This window comes from Cervus elaphus, chromosome X (assembly GCF_910594005.1).
Source record: "Cervus elaphus chromosome X, mCerEla1.1, whole genome shotgun sequence".
In the NCBI taxonomy this organism is placed as follows: Eukaryota; Metazoa; Chordata; class Mammalia; order Artiodactyla; family Cervidae; genus Cervus; species Cervus elaphus.
In genome coordinates this window covers 379,493-395,444 of record NC_057848.1, presented here as the reverse complement: position 1 = coordinate 395,444, position 15,952 = coordinate 379,493, and the positions used below count along the sequence as shown (strand labels likewise).

The window sequence follows — 15,952 nt, the reverse complement described above, 5'->3', positions numbered from 1 at the left end:
CCCCAGATGCACCCATCACCAGCCTTTGTGCACCAGCCTCAGCTCCCCCGTGTACTGGAGGGTCACCTCCCGCTGGCCCCCGAGGCTGCAGACCAGTCCTGGCCCCTGCAACCCAGCCAACTTCTCAATATGCAGTGAGCTGTGACCCCACTCTGGGGAGGGAGCCCCTTCCCCAAGCTCCTGCTCTCTGCCTCAGGGTGGCCCACAGCTCTCTTACACTCATCACTGCCGATCAACTCTTATGTTAACCTCCTCTGGTCCAGTCGCTGTGTGGGTGTCTCTGGATTGGACCCAGACTGATACACACATCTCTCTTACACTTAGCATGTCACATGCACATTCTCTCACACTGTTGCAGACCCACCCCCACCTCCCCCATCTTCTTGCTCATTTAGTGAGACATACCGAGCCTACCCAGTCCTAACTGCAGGCTCACCTCACCAGTGCCCCCTGGTCAGCCCTGGCCATGAGAGGCCATGCACAACTCCCCTGAGGTTCCTTTGACCTCCTTGCTACCCTCGACCGAGGATGTGCTGCCAGTCTGACCATACCAACCCAGATCCAGGCAGGTGCTTCCTAACTGGGCACCCTTGACTAGAGTGAGTGGCAGTCACCGTGGTCATCCCACACAAGGCCCCAGACAACCAATGTCCTAGGACTGCAATGTAAAAGCCAGAATTTGGGGCTCTCAAGAAAAAAACACATGGCAAGATGGTCTGATCTAAGAACTGAGTGGGGTGACAATAGTGCCCACATGTGTGTGCAAGGCAGTACCTTCCCGCAGAATCCACTCACCGGGCAGCCCTGCTCCTGCCTGTGACGAGCACCAGATCCTGCAGATGACAGCTTTATTATGGCCCAGCACAATCTCCTTAACAGACGGTGGTTTCCTAATGCCATCACTTCTGCAGGAACAGGAAGCAGACCTCATGGACTCCTCCCCAGGGACTGCCCCTCTCCCTGAGGGCCAGCTGTCCCTGTGGAGGGTCCCCCTAGCCCCACCGCCCAGACAGCAACTTTTGGCACCATTATCCTCTCCTCGTCCACCCCATGCCCCTCCTCTCATATCCTGTTCACATTTTCTCTTTATTCTAGTTGAATATTTGACATGTACAAGCAGTATATTTTGCAGAACATTTATGTCAAAATAGTGTTCTGCAACAAACACTCATGAACCTGTGGCCAACTTAACTGGACGTTTAGCAACAGTGCTGCCCCTCCCACACGCCCCTTCCACCTCATACACTCACAGAAACATGAATCTGGGTCTTTGTTTCCCTTGCCCCTCTTTTTAAAACACTTTTACCTTATTCTTGAAAGGCACTTCTGCTGGGCAGAGAATTCTGTGTGTGTGAGTGTTCAGTCATGTCCAACTCTTTTGTGACCCCATGGACTGTAGCCTGCCAGGCTCCTCTGTCCATGGAATTTTCCAGGCAAGAATATCTGGAGGGAGTTGCCATTTTCTCCTCCAGGGGATTTTCCCGACCCAGGGATTGAATCTGCATCTCCTGCATTGGCAAGCAGACCCTTTATCAACTGTGCCAACTGGGAAGCCCACTTGGGAAGCCCTGAGACTTCTACAGGACAGTTATTCTGTCCTTCAAAAGCGTGATTCTGCTGTCCTGCTTCTGAGAGGTCTGTACTCAATTCTGATGATTCCCTTCTTGGTTCTCTCTTCTCTCTGGTTGCTTCAGGACCTCCTGTGTTTGGTGCTTTCCTATTTCATTCTGATGAGCCAGCCTGCTCACCCCCATGTGGGTTTCCTCCGTCTCAGCTTATCTTCTAGGTGTTCTCTCCAGAGCATCCTTAAGCAAATGGCAGCCAGTCCCACAGCTCGAATGGCTGCCTCTGGGCCAAGGAATGCCACGTTCACCAGCCCTGACCTCCACCCAAGTACCAGAGACATCCGTACCAACTCGCTCCATCCTCTCCCTCATCTCAGTTCAGCTTAGAGGACCACCTAGCCTCCCTGAGCCCACTCTTTTTTTTTTTTTTTGGCTGTACTGGATCTTAGTTGTGGCATGCAAGATTTAAGTTCCTGGACCAGGACTGAAGCCAGGCCCCCTGCTTTGGGAGCACAGAGTCTTAGTCACTGGACCACCAGGGAAGTCCCTCCTTGAGACCACTCTTGACCCCATAGGCCACTTGCCCCAGAGCAGCCAGGGTCAGTCAGATCATGTCACAATCTGTCTGAAACAACAAACTAGTGAGTGAAACAACAAAGGAATCCAGGAAGGAACAAACTAATACATAAATGGTTTTAAGCACAGAGTGGCGGGGGGAAGGTGGGCGGGAGGTTAACAGCTGGGCACATTTGGAAAACAGTGAGACTTTGGGATAGGAGAGGGGGCAGGGTATCAGAGAGATGGGTGATATCACCTTGGTCAAGACCCCCTGGCTTGGTCTGACAGGCACAGGGAGCCACAGGTGGGTGGCCAGTGGCAGGATGAGTGCAATGGAGCCTCACGGATGCCCCTCCCCACCCCATGAGGCTCACGTGGGGCACACAGCACTCTCTAGTGCACGACCTGCCTGGGTGAGGCCAGAGTTGGCATTGAGCAAAGAAACCCTGAGGACACCTAAGAACAAAATCACTGACCACGGCTCAGGAAATGATGGCCTGGTAACTGAGGAACACTGCCAACTGGGAGACATTAGGCAGAATGACATACACATGCACACACACACATGTGCACTCTCAGGCAGGGTCACCCTGTAGGATGCTCCACACACCCCACGATCTCCATTTTTTGTCCCAGATGGAGGCTGGTTTTGCAAGGGATTGTAATGTAATTTTGGCTTTTTAGGAAAAAAGCACAGGTCAGGAGAACCAGTGCCTATGAGCGCAGAGAGGGCCCTGCAGGCCAGCCCCACTTTGGCCATAAATGGGGCTGATGGTATGCTCAGTACCTCCTGTGTGTGGCCATAAAACCATCACCACCATCACCACCATTACCCAACCACAATCACCACCCCCAGCTACACCATTACCACTACCATGATCACCACTCTCCCCACAAGCACCATCACCTTCACCCCCCTCACCTACACAGCATCACCACCACCATCACTAACTTCACCTGAACTCCAGCCCCCCACTATATTATCATCCCCACACCCTAACCACTACTGACACCATCACCACCCTCCCCACAACCATCACCTCACACCTTCACCCACCAGCTTCACCACTACTGCTGACCATGCCTACACCATCACCACCCACCATCACTCCACCCTCCAACCATCGCCACCATCATCACTCTGCTAGGCATCCAGAGGCTTCCAAATGAAGCAGCTTTGCCAGGTTTGACCCACATAAGATGTGGGAAGAAAGCTGGACTGGAAAGACCCACAAAGCCAGCCCGGGCCTGTCCTGTTCACTGCTGCATTCCCAGAACCTTGCCTGATGCCTGGCACAGAGCAGGCGAGAAGGGAAGGCCTGGGTGGCCCTTTGAGAGCCAGCCACCTCTGTTCACGGGTCCTGGGCTCAGCTTAGATGTCACAAGCCAGTGCCTCCTTGCAGGGAATATGACAGCTTGCCCCAGTCCTCATGCTGGGAACTGAAGCCTCTCTACAAAATCATCAAGAAAACTCTGGCCTGTGCAGGTGTACCCAAAGCTGAACAGCTAAGTGCATACATGGGTGGTGAATACAAGCCAGGGCTAGCTACTTTACTTGGTGCCCAGTGAGGACACTAATCACCATGAGAGCAGCCTCAATTCCAGTCTTAAATTCCCTCTTCCCAAATGCTGCCAGCAGCCCTCAGTGGACAGCCTGTGTGCCACTGTGGCCACAAGGCTGAGTGGCCTTCCTGGCCCGGACTGGGCACACAACAAAGGCCAGCTGGCACAAAGGCCTGGCACACAAGGAGGAGTGAGCAGCCACCCTGGCACACCCTGGATGCCTGGGGCTCTCCACGCTCCTGAGGATTCTGTCTAGTGCAGAGCCCAGGCACCTGCCTGCCTGTCTGGTCAGGGACTTCACACATAGCCCAGCTCTGCAGGCTTTCCCTCCATCATCCCTTCAGACTGAGCCTCATCGTGTGGTCCACGGTGGGCAGGGCAGGCGATCACATGCAGGGGTACTGTGTCTCCCCACACACCTGTCTGCGTGGGCCCTGCCTGGACAGGGTGGCTGGTGGCCTGGAGAGAGGAGGAGAAACCCGAGGACCAGGCCTTGCCTCAGAGGCACCACAGACCTGTACGTACAGGTACATTCCTCCACACGTGAAAAGCTCTGACTTGCCCACCTTACCCGAGCTCTTACTGTAGACCTCAGTCTCCCCGTCTGTTTCCCAATTCTGAGGAAGAGAATTCACTTCTTGCTCTCAGAATGGAACTGCAACCAGGCCTAGGTCTCCTGACAACCCCCTCCTCTGCCATGCCATCTACGTAGTCCTCTGCTGATGGGCAGGAAGGGGTCAGGGTGTGGCTGAAGTTTGGGGTCGTGAGGTGTGCAGACGAGATCTGCAGCCCAGCTGCATGGAGCCAGCAGCCCAAATTCCTCCCTTGTGCCCAGGCCCCAACCTTCTGTTCCCAGAGGCCTGAGGGCCAGGCTGCACCTAGCAGGCACCCGTGGCCACCACCCACATCCCCAACCACCCGGACCAGCTGCAACAGCTTCGCTCAGATGATGGACACTCATGCCCAAATGTGATTTCCCAGCTGCCACTGAGTTACTCACCAGCCTCACTAGCAGTTCCTTCCAGCTTCTATGCAAAGGAAACTGCGAATTAGGTTACAATTAATTTCTTTACCCAGGGCAAAGCCTGACTGGAAAAAGACTGGCCACCCAAGTGGCCTGATGATGACTGTTCTGCAGGTCACCAGGCTCCCTTGGCTCTGGGGTTCCTGTGCTTTGTAACCCCAGCCAACGGCAGGTGTATCAGCCCCGGCCTGGTCAGGTCAGCCCTGGCGACTGGCCAGGACATCCCAGGCTTTGACTCTGCTGCTGCTGCCCAGCAACTGTCCCCCTCTCACCCAGCAGGGCACTATGACTCAGATCTCAACAAATGTGTCACCTCATTGGACCTCCTTGAACAGCCATGGTCCTGCCCCTTTCTGCCCCTCCCCCCAGCACCGGTCTCGCCCAGCCCAGGTTTACCATTAACCAGCAAGGGCTTCCCCGAAGGTTCATCAGGTAAAGAATCTGCCTGCGATGCAGGAGACACAGGTTCGATCCTTGGCTCGGGAAGATCCCCTGGAGGAGGAAATGGCAACCTACTCCAGTATTCTTGCCTGGAGAATCCCATGGACAGAGGAGTCTGATGGGCTACAGTCTATGGCGTTGCAAAGAGTTGGATTTAACTCAGCAAGAGTGAGACTTCTTTATTGGGTTGGCCAAAAAGGTCGTTTGAGTTTTTAATGCATGATATTACAGAAAAACCCAAACGAACTTTTTGGCAAGCCAATGCATTCTTCCCGAGAGGCTCTATTCCAAATGCTTCACGTGCATCACCCTACTAATGGACACGACAACTGCCAGAGGTAAGGACAACTTCTGGTTCCTGTCTTAGAGCAAGGAAACCAAGGCAGAGAGAGGCTACCTTGCCCAAGGCTGTACAGAGTGAGTGAGCCAGGACTTAAGGGTTCTACTCTTAGGTATACATGGCCACCAGGCTCCTCTGCTCGGTGACGGCTGTGCACACACATGTGGAAAAGCCAGGGCACCATGACCTGGGACTCCAGGCCACCCATCCACCTGCTTGCTGACCAGGTGGAAAATGCAACCTAAATAATCCTCCATAGTCTTCTTCAGTCTCCTCAAAAATGCAGGTGCCCTTAAAAGTCTCCTCGTGGAAATTTGCTCTTTCATATCTCAGTGAAACAGAGCAAAGGCCCAGGAAGGCATGAACAGGGGGGAGTTTGCTCGGCCAGCGCTGTCCAACAGGGACAGACATGGTCAAGGCTGCTGAGTGTGCAGGTACCTGGGGATGCTGGGGGCCTGATGTGCCCATGCCCCCTGGACACAGGACTGAGCCTTGAGGGGTCCTTTTCTTTGCTGCTGTTAGATCCTACTATTCGATACCTGGGTTGGGAAGATCCCCTGGAGGAGGAAATGGCAACCCACGCCAGTATTCTTGCCTGGAGAATCCCATGGACAGAGGAGCCTGGAGGGCTAGAGTCCATGTGGTTGCAAAGAGTAGGATACAACTGAGCATGTGTGCGTGCACACGTGCACATGCATGCACATACACACACACATTTCACCTTCAGAAGTGAGTCTAGATACAAAGGAGAGATTTCAGTGTGACTCGTGAAAGCAGAGAGACAAGTGCAGAGCCAGGCCCAGGCCACGCTCCTTCTCTGTCTTCCTGCATGGCCCACTCAGTGCTCAGCCTCTCTGCGTCTGTTCCCAGCTGTGAACAGGGACAGGGACCCTCCCTGGAAGGGCTGCTGGGACCAAGCACCTACTGGTGGGAGCCAGAGCCACTTCTCCTCTTTTCTCCCTCTCTTTTTTTTTTTTTTTTTTTGCAAAGAACTTGTGGTTTATTAAAGACAACTTGTCGTCAGCAGCATTTATTCAACGAACAAAACAAATGAAAAAATAAAAGCAGACTAACATTCTGACCCTTAGAGTGAGACTAACTGAATTCATTCAGCCCAGTGTCCAGAGTCCTAGGGGCAGCTTCCCAAGGAGGAAGCCTTGGAGTCTCGGGGTCTCTTGGCACCTCCCTTGAGAGTCTTGCCGGGGGGTGGGGGCGTGGAAATTGCCAAGGGTAATTCTTCCCTTTGGAGGAGTTCAGTCTAACCTGGGTATGGTCCCTGTGCTCTTTTGACCTTCATCACAAAGTCAAGGAGAGGACACTGGACCCAGGTCTGCCACTGAGGCAAATCAGATGCAGTGATGCAGGATGGTCCCAGGAAAGAGGAGGGCAGAGGGACAGGCGAGAGGGAATGCACTGGGGTCCTGGTCAGTGTCTGCTGGGTCACAGGCTGCGGCCCCAGCCTCGGGCTGTGAAGGGATCACGCAGGGGCTGACCACCAGCAGACGAGTTCTGGTACAAGGGTGACCCAGGCTGCTGGGAGGATGTGTGTTTCTGCCTCATACTGGTGTGGTGTCTTTACACACTAGTTCTCCCTTACACTCAGTTCTACCACAGAGCTCAGAGCTCCCCCAGCCAGGACCTTCTGGAAAACCAAGAAGGTCCCAGAAGGCAGGGAGAGAGGATGCTGACTGACTCTGGAAGGTCAGGAAGACCATGTCTCCAACCTGCTTCCTCCTTTCCAGCCTTACCCTTCATTTCCAAACCAAGCACTTGCCAACCCGCAATAAATAACCAGGAGTCCGAATAAAGAGCAAAAATCTTCCAGATACTGTGTGGGAAGAGGAAGAAAAAGGGAAGCATACAAAGTCCCAGAAGCATCCACAGGACAGCCTGGCAAGGAGCCGCCTCCTCCCTGACTCCTGAATGAGACCTCCTTGGGCCCACAAAGGCTTCCTGATAACCCCCTAGTCAAGATCTTCCCACCCTGAGCAGGTGGGAACACCTGGTGGAAATTTGATAAAGCAAAGTAAACTCAACAACAAAAGAAGGTCCACCCAATTGAAACAGGGGCAAAATAGTTGCTTCCCCAAAAAAGATACAAATGGCCGAGAAGGAAGTAAAAAGACTCTCAGCATCACTGATAATTAAGAAAAAGCAAATCAAAACCATAGGTGAGGACACTGCTTGTATCCAAGAAAATTGATACAATTTAAAAATATAAACAGAAACTAACATGTGTTGGTGAGGATGTGGTAAAACTAGAACTCTCACACACAGCTGGTAAAATTGTAAAATGTTTCAGTTGTTATCAGAAAATAGCTTGGCAGTTCCTCAGAAAAGAGCTTGGCAGTTCCTCAGAAAAGTTGAAATTATCACATGACCCAGCAATTCTACTCCAAAATAAACACCTAAGAGAACTGAAAACAGGGATTCAAACAGATACTCACACAAAAATATCCACAGCAGCATTATTCACAAAAGTCAAAAGATGTAAACAACCCAAATGTCCACCAAGAGATGAATGAATAAATAAATGTGATACATGTTGCATTGGCCCTAAAGTTCATAAACCCAAACAAACTTCCTGGCCAACCCAATACATGCAATGTAATATTACTCACCCTTAAAAAGGAATGAAATACCAATACATGCTACAACACGGATATACCTCCAACCAAGTAAAAGGAGCCTGATACAAATGAAAGGTCAATTTATTTTAAATATCCAAAATAGACAAGCCCATAGAGACAGGTGCAGAGTGGCAGTTACCAGGGGCTAGTGTGGGGGGACTAGGCGCACTGCCTAATGGGTATGGGGTTTTCTTTGGGGGGTTAACAATAATGTTCTGGAACTACACAGGGGTGATGAATATGCAATGCTGTGAATGTACTAAATCCCACTCAACTGTTCACTCTAATTTTGTTATGTGAATTTCATACCTCAAAAGAAGTGAATTTTAATTGTTTACCACCCTGTTCTTCCCCCCATCTCCGCAGGAGAGACCACCCTGGAAGAGGCAGGGGCACAAGTCCAGAGCGGACCCCAGGAGCCTGCACAGGTGCCCCAGTGTGCATCCCACCAAACCACCATGCTCTCCTCTGCACACTGGCTTCTCTTGCAGAGAAAAGGACCCTGTGATGGGATTCCAGCCTGTGGAAATGGGCAAAGAGCCCAGGGCCCTAGAAACCCGACTCCTCAGAGCTCTGGGCCCCTCTTGTGCACACAGTCAGGTGTGGAGTGGCTGCCAAGGGCAGGGGGCGGGGAGCAGGAGACAAATGAACAGTGTTGAGACGTTGAGACTGGGGGTTTCTGTCACCCCCAAGTTCATAGTCTTTCCTGCTCACATAGGTACAGGGGATAGGTGGCTGCAGAAGAAGATTCAAGAGGGTCCCAGCGGAAACTTCTCAAGGCTCTGTGGAGTCACATGTGTGATCTCCTGTAAAGATCCCCTGCAGGTGCCAATCTGATGAGGAGGCTCAACCCAGTGGCAAAGCATGTGCTCACAGCACAGAGTACACGGTCACCTTGCACCCATGTCATGGCCAAGAGGTGGCGGAATGGAGTGCTGATTCCATCCTTTCTCCTTCCCAGAAAGAAAAAAAAAGAGCATCAGATGCACCATGGGCAATGCTGGAAAGGCAGGATAGGGGAGGAGGGAAGGAGAAAGCACACTCTGAACCAGCCCCCCAGCTTCTGGGTCTTTCCCTGTTTCACCGTATCTGTGTCTTTGACTGTTTCAGGGGTAGAAAAACTTGAGAAAGAAACTCCATAAACTCTTTCCCTCCACTCGGACTCCCACCACCACGCTGTGCACCCCAGATCGCCCCCCACCCCCACACCTGTCTCACTCTCAGGTTCTGGCACACAGAACATATATCTTCCCAAGCATTTTCCAGGCTGTTAGTTAAAGCTTAGGAACTTATAGTTTTTCTTTTCCTTTTTTTTTTTTTTTTTTTTTAATTAAAGCTTAGGAACTTACATGGTTTCTTTCCCCCTTTTGCTAAGACTAAGAACCACTGGAGTTTTCTGGCAATCCCATAGGCAGGAATGGGGGACTAGAACCAGTTCTGATGTCCATTATCTCACCAGAGAGGTTCTGACTGTTTCAGAAGCCAAATTGTTTCTTCAATCACAGGGCAGTCAGAGCTGGTAATCAGGGCACAGCTTGGAGCTCTGCCTCCCTCTCCCGGCCACCCTGCCCCTTAGATACTTCTCTGGAGCCCAGGGCCCTGTGGAACCCAGACAGTAGCTCCCAGGTCAGAAGAGTGAAGGCTTAAGATGGGGATAAAGTAAAGTCCCAGTACCTGAATCTGGGGGCAGTGGGCTGGGGCCCCCAGGACGTGGGTCTGCAGGGGCAGGGGTGTCTTCCCTGAGTGGGTCCCAGAACTGATCCCTGCCTGCCACAGAGGCCCCCAGTCCCACTAGGTATCCTTGATGTCATGGAGAGCCTGCATCGGCCGGACCAACAGGTGGGCACACACCTGTCCAGGTGCACAGGTGACCTTTCTACAGTGGTGCCTTGGCTGCTATACTCTGTGGAGCCGCTCACCAGGCAAAAGCAAACAGAGGTGTTTGCTCAGGGCTGGCCACCTGCTCTCCTTGAGGGCCCAGGTGGTGCCTGATCTGCCTTCCCCAAGCTCCTGCTGGCGTCATCACACCCACAACCACGCTTTCTAGGGGGTATCAGTTCTACCTCCCTGCTCTCTCTCGCCCCACCCTACCTTGCCCAGGGTCTTGCAGTGGACAGCTGATAGGGCCACTGGCTTTCAGGCTCCAGCCTCAGGGACAGGTGCCAGGGGCTCCCACAATTACCCAGCTGTGAGGCCAGAGCTTGATGGAAGCCCAGGTCTCGTCTGGTCCAGAGCTTGGGAAGGCGGATGGTGGGAGGATTGGGAGGTGAAGCCAGGCAGGAAGTGGGCCCCGTCCACAGGGGCTCCCAGGGCTTCAGCCCAAAGAGGACAATACCCTCAGGTCCTCTCAGGTATGGCGGAGCTCTGTCTTGGGAGCCACAGCCTCCCTTGAGCATGGGAACACGGGGGTCAGGGAGGGGGACCTGCGCTGCCAGTCCGCTGCTCTGGGGTAGGGAGGGAAAGCCATGTGGGCTCTGGAGGCCTGAGTCTTCATACCCCTTCAAGCCCCTCTGAGACTACCCAGGTCATGGCCCTGGGTGATCTCTCTGAGTCACACCAACCCCCCAGTCTTCCAGGAGCTGAAGCATGCCCACCCATAAAGCATAGCACTCTGCCCTTGAAGACCCAGGGGAAGCAAGTGAGAAGGCAGGAGGGAGGGAGGGAGGGGGATGTCCTCCACCGCCTTCACACCCTGTGGCCCAAGCCCAGAAGGGCCCCTTTCCTGCCTGGCAGCCCACCATCCCTGCTTCCACCCGGCCCCACAGCCTGCCTTCTGCCATGCACTTCCATTTGATATCACACACACACATTTGAGATAAATGACAGCTTGGCGCTTCCTTTACTGCCCATTTCTCCTACATGGAGATAGCTCTGAGGTCAAAGTCACCTTCTGCATTCTCCCCGGGTGCACCCCTAGTCCTGGAGAAGCTGCCTGGGTGGCAGGTGGTCCCTCGGAGCGTGTATGTGGGCTGCTCACCAGTACTGTTATTGTTACTATTAAGTCACTCTCTCAGAAAAACAATTGCAGAAACCAGGAGGAAGAAGAGAAAGAAATGAAGAGGAGAAGATGAGGGACTGGAGCCTGAACACAACCCCCACAGGAGGAAGTGTCCTCCCCCACATCCACAGGAAGGGGGTGGGTCTCCAGAGTGGAGACTAGCCACTTCTTCAGGATAGAAGGAAGCAATACCGCTGTTGGGGGGCACTTCTCCAGCTCTGCCTCTTTCCTGGGGAGCCCAGTGGGCACTTTCTTCTCCCAGAATGTCCTGGAGTCCAGGTAAGGAGACACAGTCATACCCATGTGCCCTGAAGCCCAGCCCCTGCCCTCCCCCACTCCTCAGCACAGTGGCTTCTGTCAGGTTCTAGGTCCCCAGGCAGAGGCGGGTACAAGGGTCACACTCTCAGCCTACACCACTAGCACGCTCCCTCCCCTGGGGCCAGTTATGACAGGATCCCACCTGGAGGCAGTTCCTGGACCTGTAGGACTCCCAGACATCAGCTACAGTAGCAGTCCCATCTGAGAATCAGCCAGAGTCCTGCGGGCTCCTGACTCAGGTGTTGGGGAGCATGGCAGCACACTTCCGTCCCAGACCCAGGCCAGGCTGTCCCTCGGGCCCCTGGAGCACCCCACCAGAGGGTGACCAGTGGGTGAGCAGACTCAGGGCCACCTTCCCCACACCCATCCCCGGACTCCTCCTGAGCCCTGTTGCAGGTCCCCACCACCGCTGGCCCAGAGGAGGGGCTTGCTGAAAACCAGAGGACCAGGGCCACAGAGTCATGAAGTCCTCTTCACGGGCTCAGGTACACGGGCTGTGGGAGCCTCAGTTTTCTTACCTATGAAATGGGAATACAAGGCCACATCCCTCAGGGTTTCAGGAGGATACAGTGAGTAGCAGACAGGCGGTGCTGAGCACAGGATCAGCATGCTGTGGGCCCCCTGGGGTGGCTGTTGCTGGCATCACCTTATCCAGTTAAGACCAATAGGCAGAGGGCACCTCTTTTGGGTCACAGGGGGAGAAGCCCTCAGGCAAGGCAGCAGTTTCCTGCCCCCCCCCCACTTCCGCTTGGCACCCCATACTTCAGGTTAACAGATCCCATAATTTTTCATTTGTTTTCTCCTCCCCTGGCTAAAAGGCCATTAGCACCCCATTAGGTAAAAGAATCCCATTTTCTTCACACCACCAAGGAAACAGTGATTTACTTAGCCATCCTTAATGCAATTCTGCAGAATAAAGGCAATTTTGCAATGGTCTCAATAAACTTCCCCATTTGCTCTCTGCTTGCAGACCCTACTCTTAGGAGCCTACCAGCTGACCCAGCCCCTTGCTCCCTCAGAAGGCTGGACTCTGCTAGGGCCCAGGACAGTCAGTGTGGAGCGCAGGCAGCTCTCAGAGGCCAGAAGGGCTTAGGGGGACCCAGGTGAGCCTGATGAAGCACACCACCACTCGTCCCTGGCCAGAGAGGGAAGGGGCAGAAAGAGAAACAAAGAGGTCGGCAGAGCAGTCTTCCTGGCTGAGGGGCTGCGCTGGCACCTGCTGGTCCCAGCAAAAGTGGCACACCCAGGTCCAACTGCAGAGGGGCAGGGCCCACAGCCTGGAGAGCAGGCTGGAAGTCATGGCCAGTACTGGGAGTGAGAGGCCCCAGGGGCGTGCAGGCACAGGGGGCAGGTCTCTCCTTGTGGGCAGAGGTACTGAGCAAAACAGGAACCCAGAAGCCAGGCCAGGAAGATGGGAGGTGCGAGGCCTCATGAGGAAGAGCAGGGAGAAGGTGCTGGGTGAGCAGTCAGCCTGAGACATTCAGGGAGAGCCCTGGAAGCTGGGAATCAGTCTCTTCATCCATGCCACGGGGACATCTGTACCTGCACTGGAGCAGTAAAACGCCACACACTCTTCTGAGAACAACTTCTAGATGGATCCAGGATGCCCCAGGTGGACAGGCTGTGCCCCCTGAGTGTGAATAGGGAGGAGCAGGTGTCCCTGTGTATACACGCAGGGGTCGCAATGTGTGGGAGTAGCAGGGAGGGGGGCTGGGTTTCCCAGATAAGGGTGTAGTGTGAGGGGCCGAGCATGGGTGTGAGTGTGTCCACAGGCCTCATGATCACATATCCTTGAGAAAGGGCAGTGGTGTCTCGGTGATCACCAAGAGTGAGCATGAGAGTGTGTGAGCATGGATTCAAGAGTGTGTGTGTGTGCCCATGTGTGCCCTCACACAGATACCAGAGTGTGGGTGAGGAGTACTGCCCTACTCTGGGAGTCTGTGTCTGGGATGGCGCCTTTTTCTGAAGGCGTGTGAATTCTTACACAATGAGAGTGTGTACACATGGAGAGGGGCACACACTAGGGGTCTGGTGATGTCCTATGACCTTGGTCTGAGCACCCCTGAGCCCTCTAGCCCATCCCTGCCAGCCCTGAGGCAGTGCTTTCCTTCCCCAACACTGGGGTCCAGGCCACTGCCGCTCCATCTGGTTGCCTCCCTACCCTGCCTCTCATCAGTCATCCAGCACAGAAGAGAGCTTCCGGTCTGGGGGAGGTAGGTCTAGGCCAGCAGGGAGGGCTTTCATCCCCTAGAGACCCAGCCCATACCCCAGGTAAGAGGCACGGCCACTGAAGGGCTGCATCCACAAGGGGCCGCCCTGAGGCCGGGCTACTCCCAGCCTGGGTGAGTCCCGGAGCAGTGGCCCTGGCTCACTTGCGGCAGTCTGGAGCGCCACACTGAGAGAGCTCCAGAACTGCCACTCTGAGTAGTGTGCCCGCAGGCCTCTCCAAACGCCCAGCTGTCTCCTCCTGAGTACCGCGGGGCCACCTCTCCACTCTCAGTGTCGTCAATCAGTTTCTTACTCATCCTGTTGGAAGAGTGGGTGGGGCAGGAGACCTGCTTTCCCTGGATTGGAGGGCCTTTCTCCCACCACCCAACTCCTTAAGTCCAGGCTGTGAAAAAGCCACTTGCATTCCTACCAAGTGTCACAGGTCCATGCTAGCAGCCCCGCTCCCAGTCCAGTCCTCCTAGCCTCAGCTGGACACCTTGGCTAAGCACAGGAGAGGCATGGGAAGTCCTCTTCTAGGTTCTGAGGCCACCAAGTCCACCCTGGCTTCGGCCTCTCACCTGATCACCCGCCCATTACTACAAAGTTGCAACGCAGAGTTACAAGAGATCTTCTGAAGGCCTTGTCTGTGTTTACTTCTGCGGAGTCTTCATCCTTCTTCTGTCTGTTTCCGCCTCACAGCACCCTGACCCCAGACTCCCAATGCTTCCCCCATTCTTCCCCGGGGCATGGGAAGGATTTCTCCCCTGCCTTTCCTGTGATGGGCTGGGGGCCCATCCTAGTGTAAGTATCTGACTCTTGAGTTTAGGATCCAGTCATACAAATGAAACCTTGGGCAGGCCTGTGAACCCACCGTCTGTGCAGGACCCAGGGCCAGAAGCAGGGAACCACTCACTGCCTCTTGTATTCCCAAAGGCTGAAGGGAAAGGTGGGGAAGGGTGGTGGGGGCTACTCTCAGAGGGAAATTTAGTACATACACATAAGTATTTAAGAAAAAGAAATCAGGGACAATTTGAGAGAAACTAAAATTCGTGGCCACGGGGGGCAGGGGGTAAGAAGCAGATTCCACAGCCTTGGGGTTCATTCATCTGTTGAGAGTTTTGGAGGTGGGGGCAGTGACCAGCCTCTGCAAAGCCACTTCGAATCCTCCCAGCACTGATGCTGACAACACACAGCCCTACTCCACTCCAGGATGGTAAAAGCGCTTGGTGCATGTTGGCCCCGAACCGTCAAACGGTGCCAAAGGCTGCACCTTCAGGTACCCCTGTGGGGCAGCAACAGGGGACTCTAAAGAAGTGGGTGGGACTGGAGCCAGGGCCGGTGGCGCTGGGCCAGCCTGAGCGGGCCCTCGAGGGCAGCCTCCCTAAAAACCACAGGCTTGGGGGATTTTTAAGAAGTAGGGTGGCAAAAACTCACAAGGAAAAGCAACCGTTTTAAAAAGATCAGATCCCCTCCGCTCTCACCTGAGAGAGGATATCAGAGCTGGAGGAGAAACGCACCGACGTGGAGTGTGACAAGGAAACCAAAATGGAGCAATCGTTTACAGAAACACAACTCCTCCTGCCCCAGTGGCAGGCTTTTTAGGGCTACCTTACCCGTCCTCCCCTACCTGCACCAAAACGCCAACAAGATCCGCTTGGTTCGCCCCGAGACGCTGCTGTGGCCCGAGGCGCAACCAGGCAGGCGAGCGTGGCTGCGACTCGGGCCCTGGGCACAGGCGCCTGGCCCGTGTCCGGCTCCGGCCGAGACCCACCCAGCCTGGGGCCCGAGGCGCGCTGCCCGCCACACCACCCCACTCCCAGTGGAGCCCAAGTGGCCAGTAACTGCCTGGCCCGCTGCCCGCCGTGAACAGAAAGGCATTTTCAAACGCGTCCACTCCACCGCACGGCTCCAACTTCACCCCGGCCGCTGCGGGCACCAGTCCTCGACAGAACTCACCTTCCCCGAGCAGGGGCAGCAGCAGAAGCAGCAACCTCAGCCCCACGGCGCTGGCCGTCGCCTTCGCCATCGCCGATGCACGCTGCGGCTGCGGCGAGAGGGACGCTTCCTTGGGCTGGGGGGCTCAGCAGCGGGGTGCGGCGCTCAGCACCGCCCGTCCTGGAGCGGAGGACGCAGTGAACACTGCGGGCACCGAGCGTCGGGGCGCGGGCTCCAGGGCACTCTCCGCAGCTGTGCTCGGGGCTCGGAGCACATGACTGAGGAGGGGAGGGCGCGGGCTGCGCACGAGACGAGAGCAGGGGCGGGGCGGGGCAGTGAGGGCGGCGTGGTGGGGGGGGGGGCGGAGTGGCG

General features: G+C 54.9%; 1 protein-coding gene across 1 annotated transcript in view; it reads right to left on the bottom strand.

The window, feature by feature from the left end:
• The window catches only part of LOC122690742 (proto-oncogene tyrosine-protein kinase receptor Ret-like), a 49,259-nt gene extending 33,381 nt beyond the window's left edge, over window positions 1-15,878 (bottom strand). Inside the window, 1 exon segment of the mRNA XM_043897665.1 lies at window positions 15,602-15,878. Within this exon segment, the coding sequence (XP_043753600.1) occupies window positions 15,602-15,671 (70 nt within the window). The 5' untranslated portion in view covers window positions 15,672-15,878.
• Window positions 15,879-15,952: the final 74 nt, after the last annotated feature.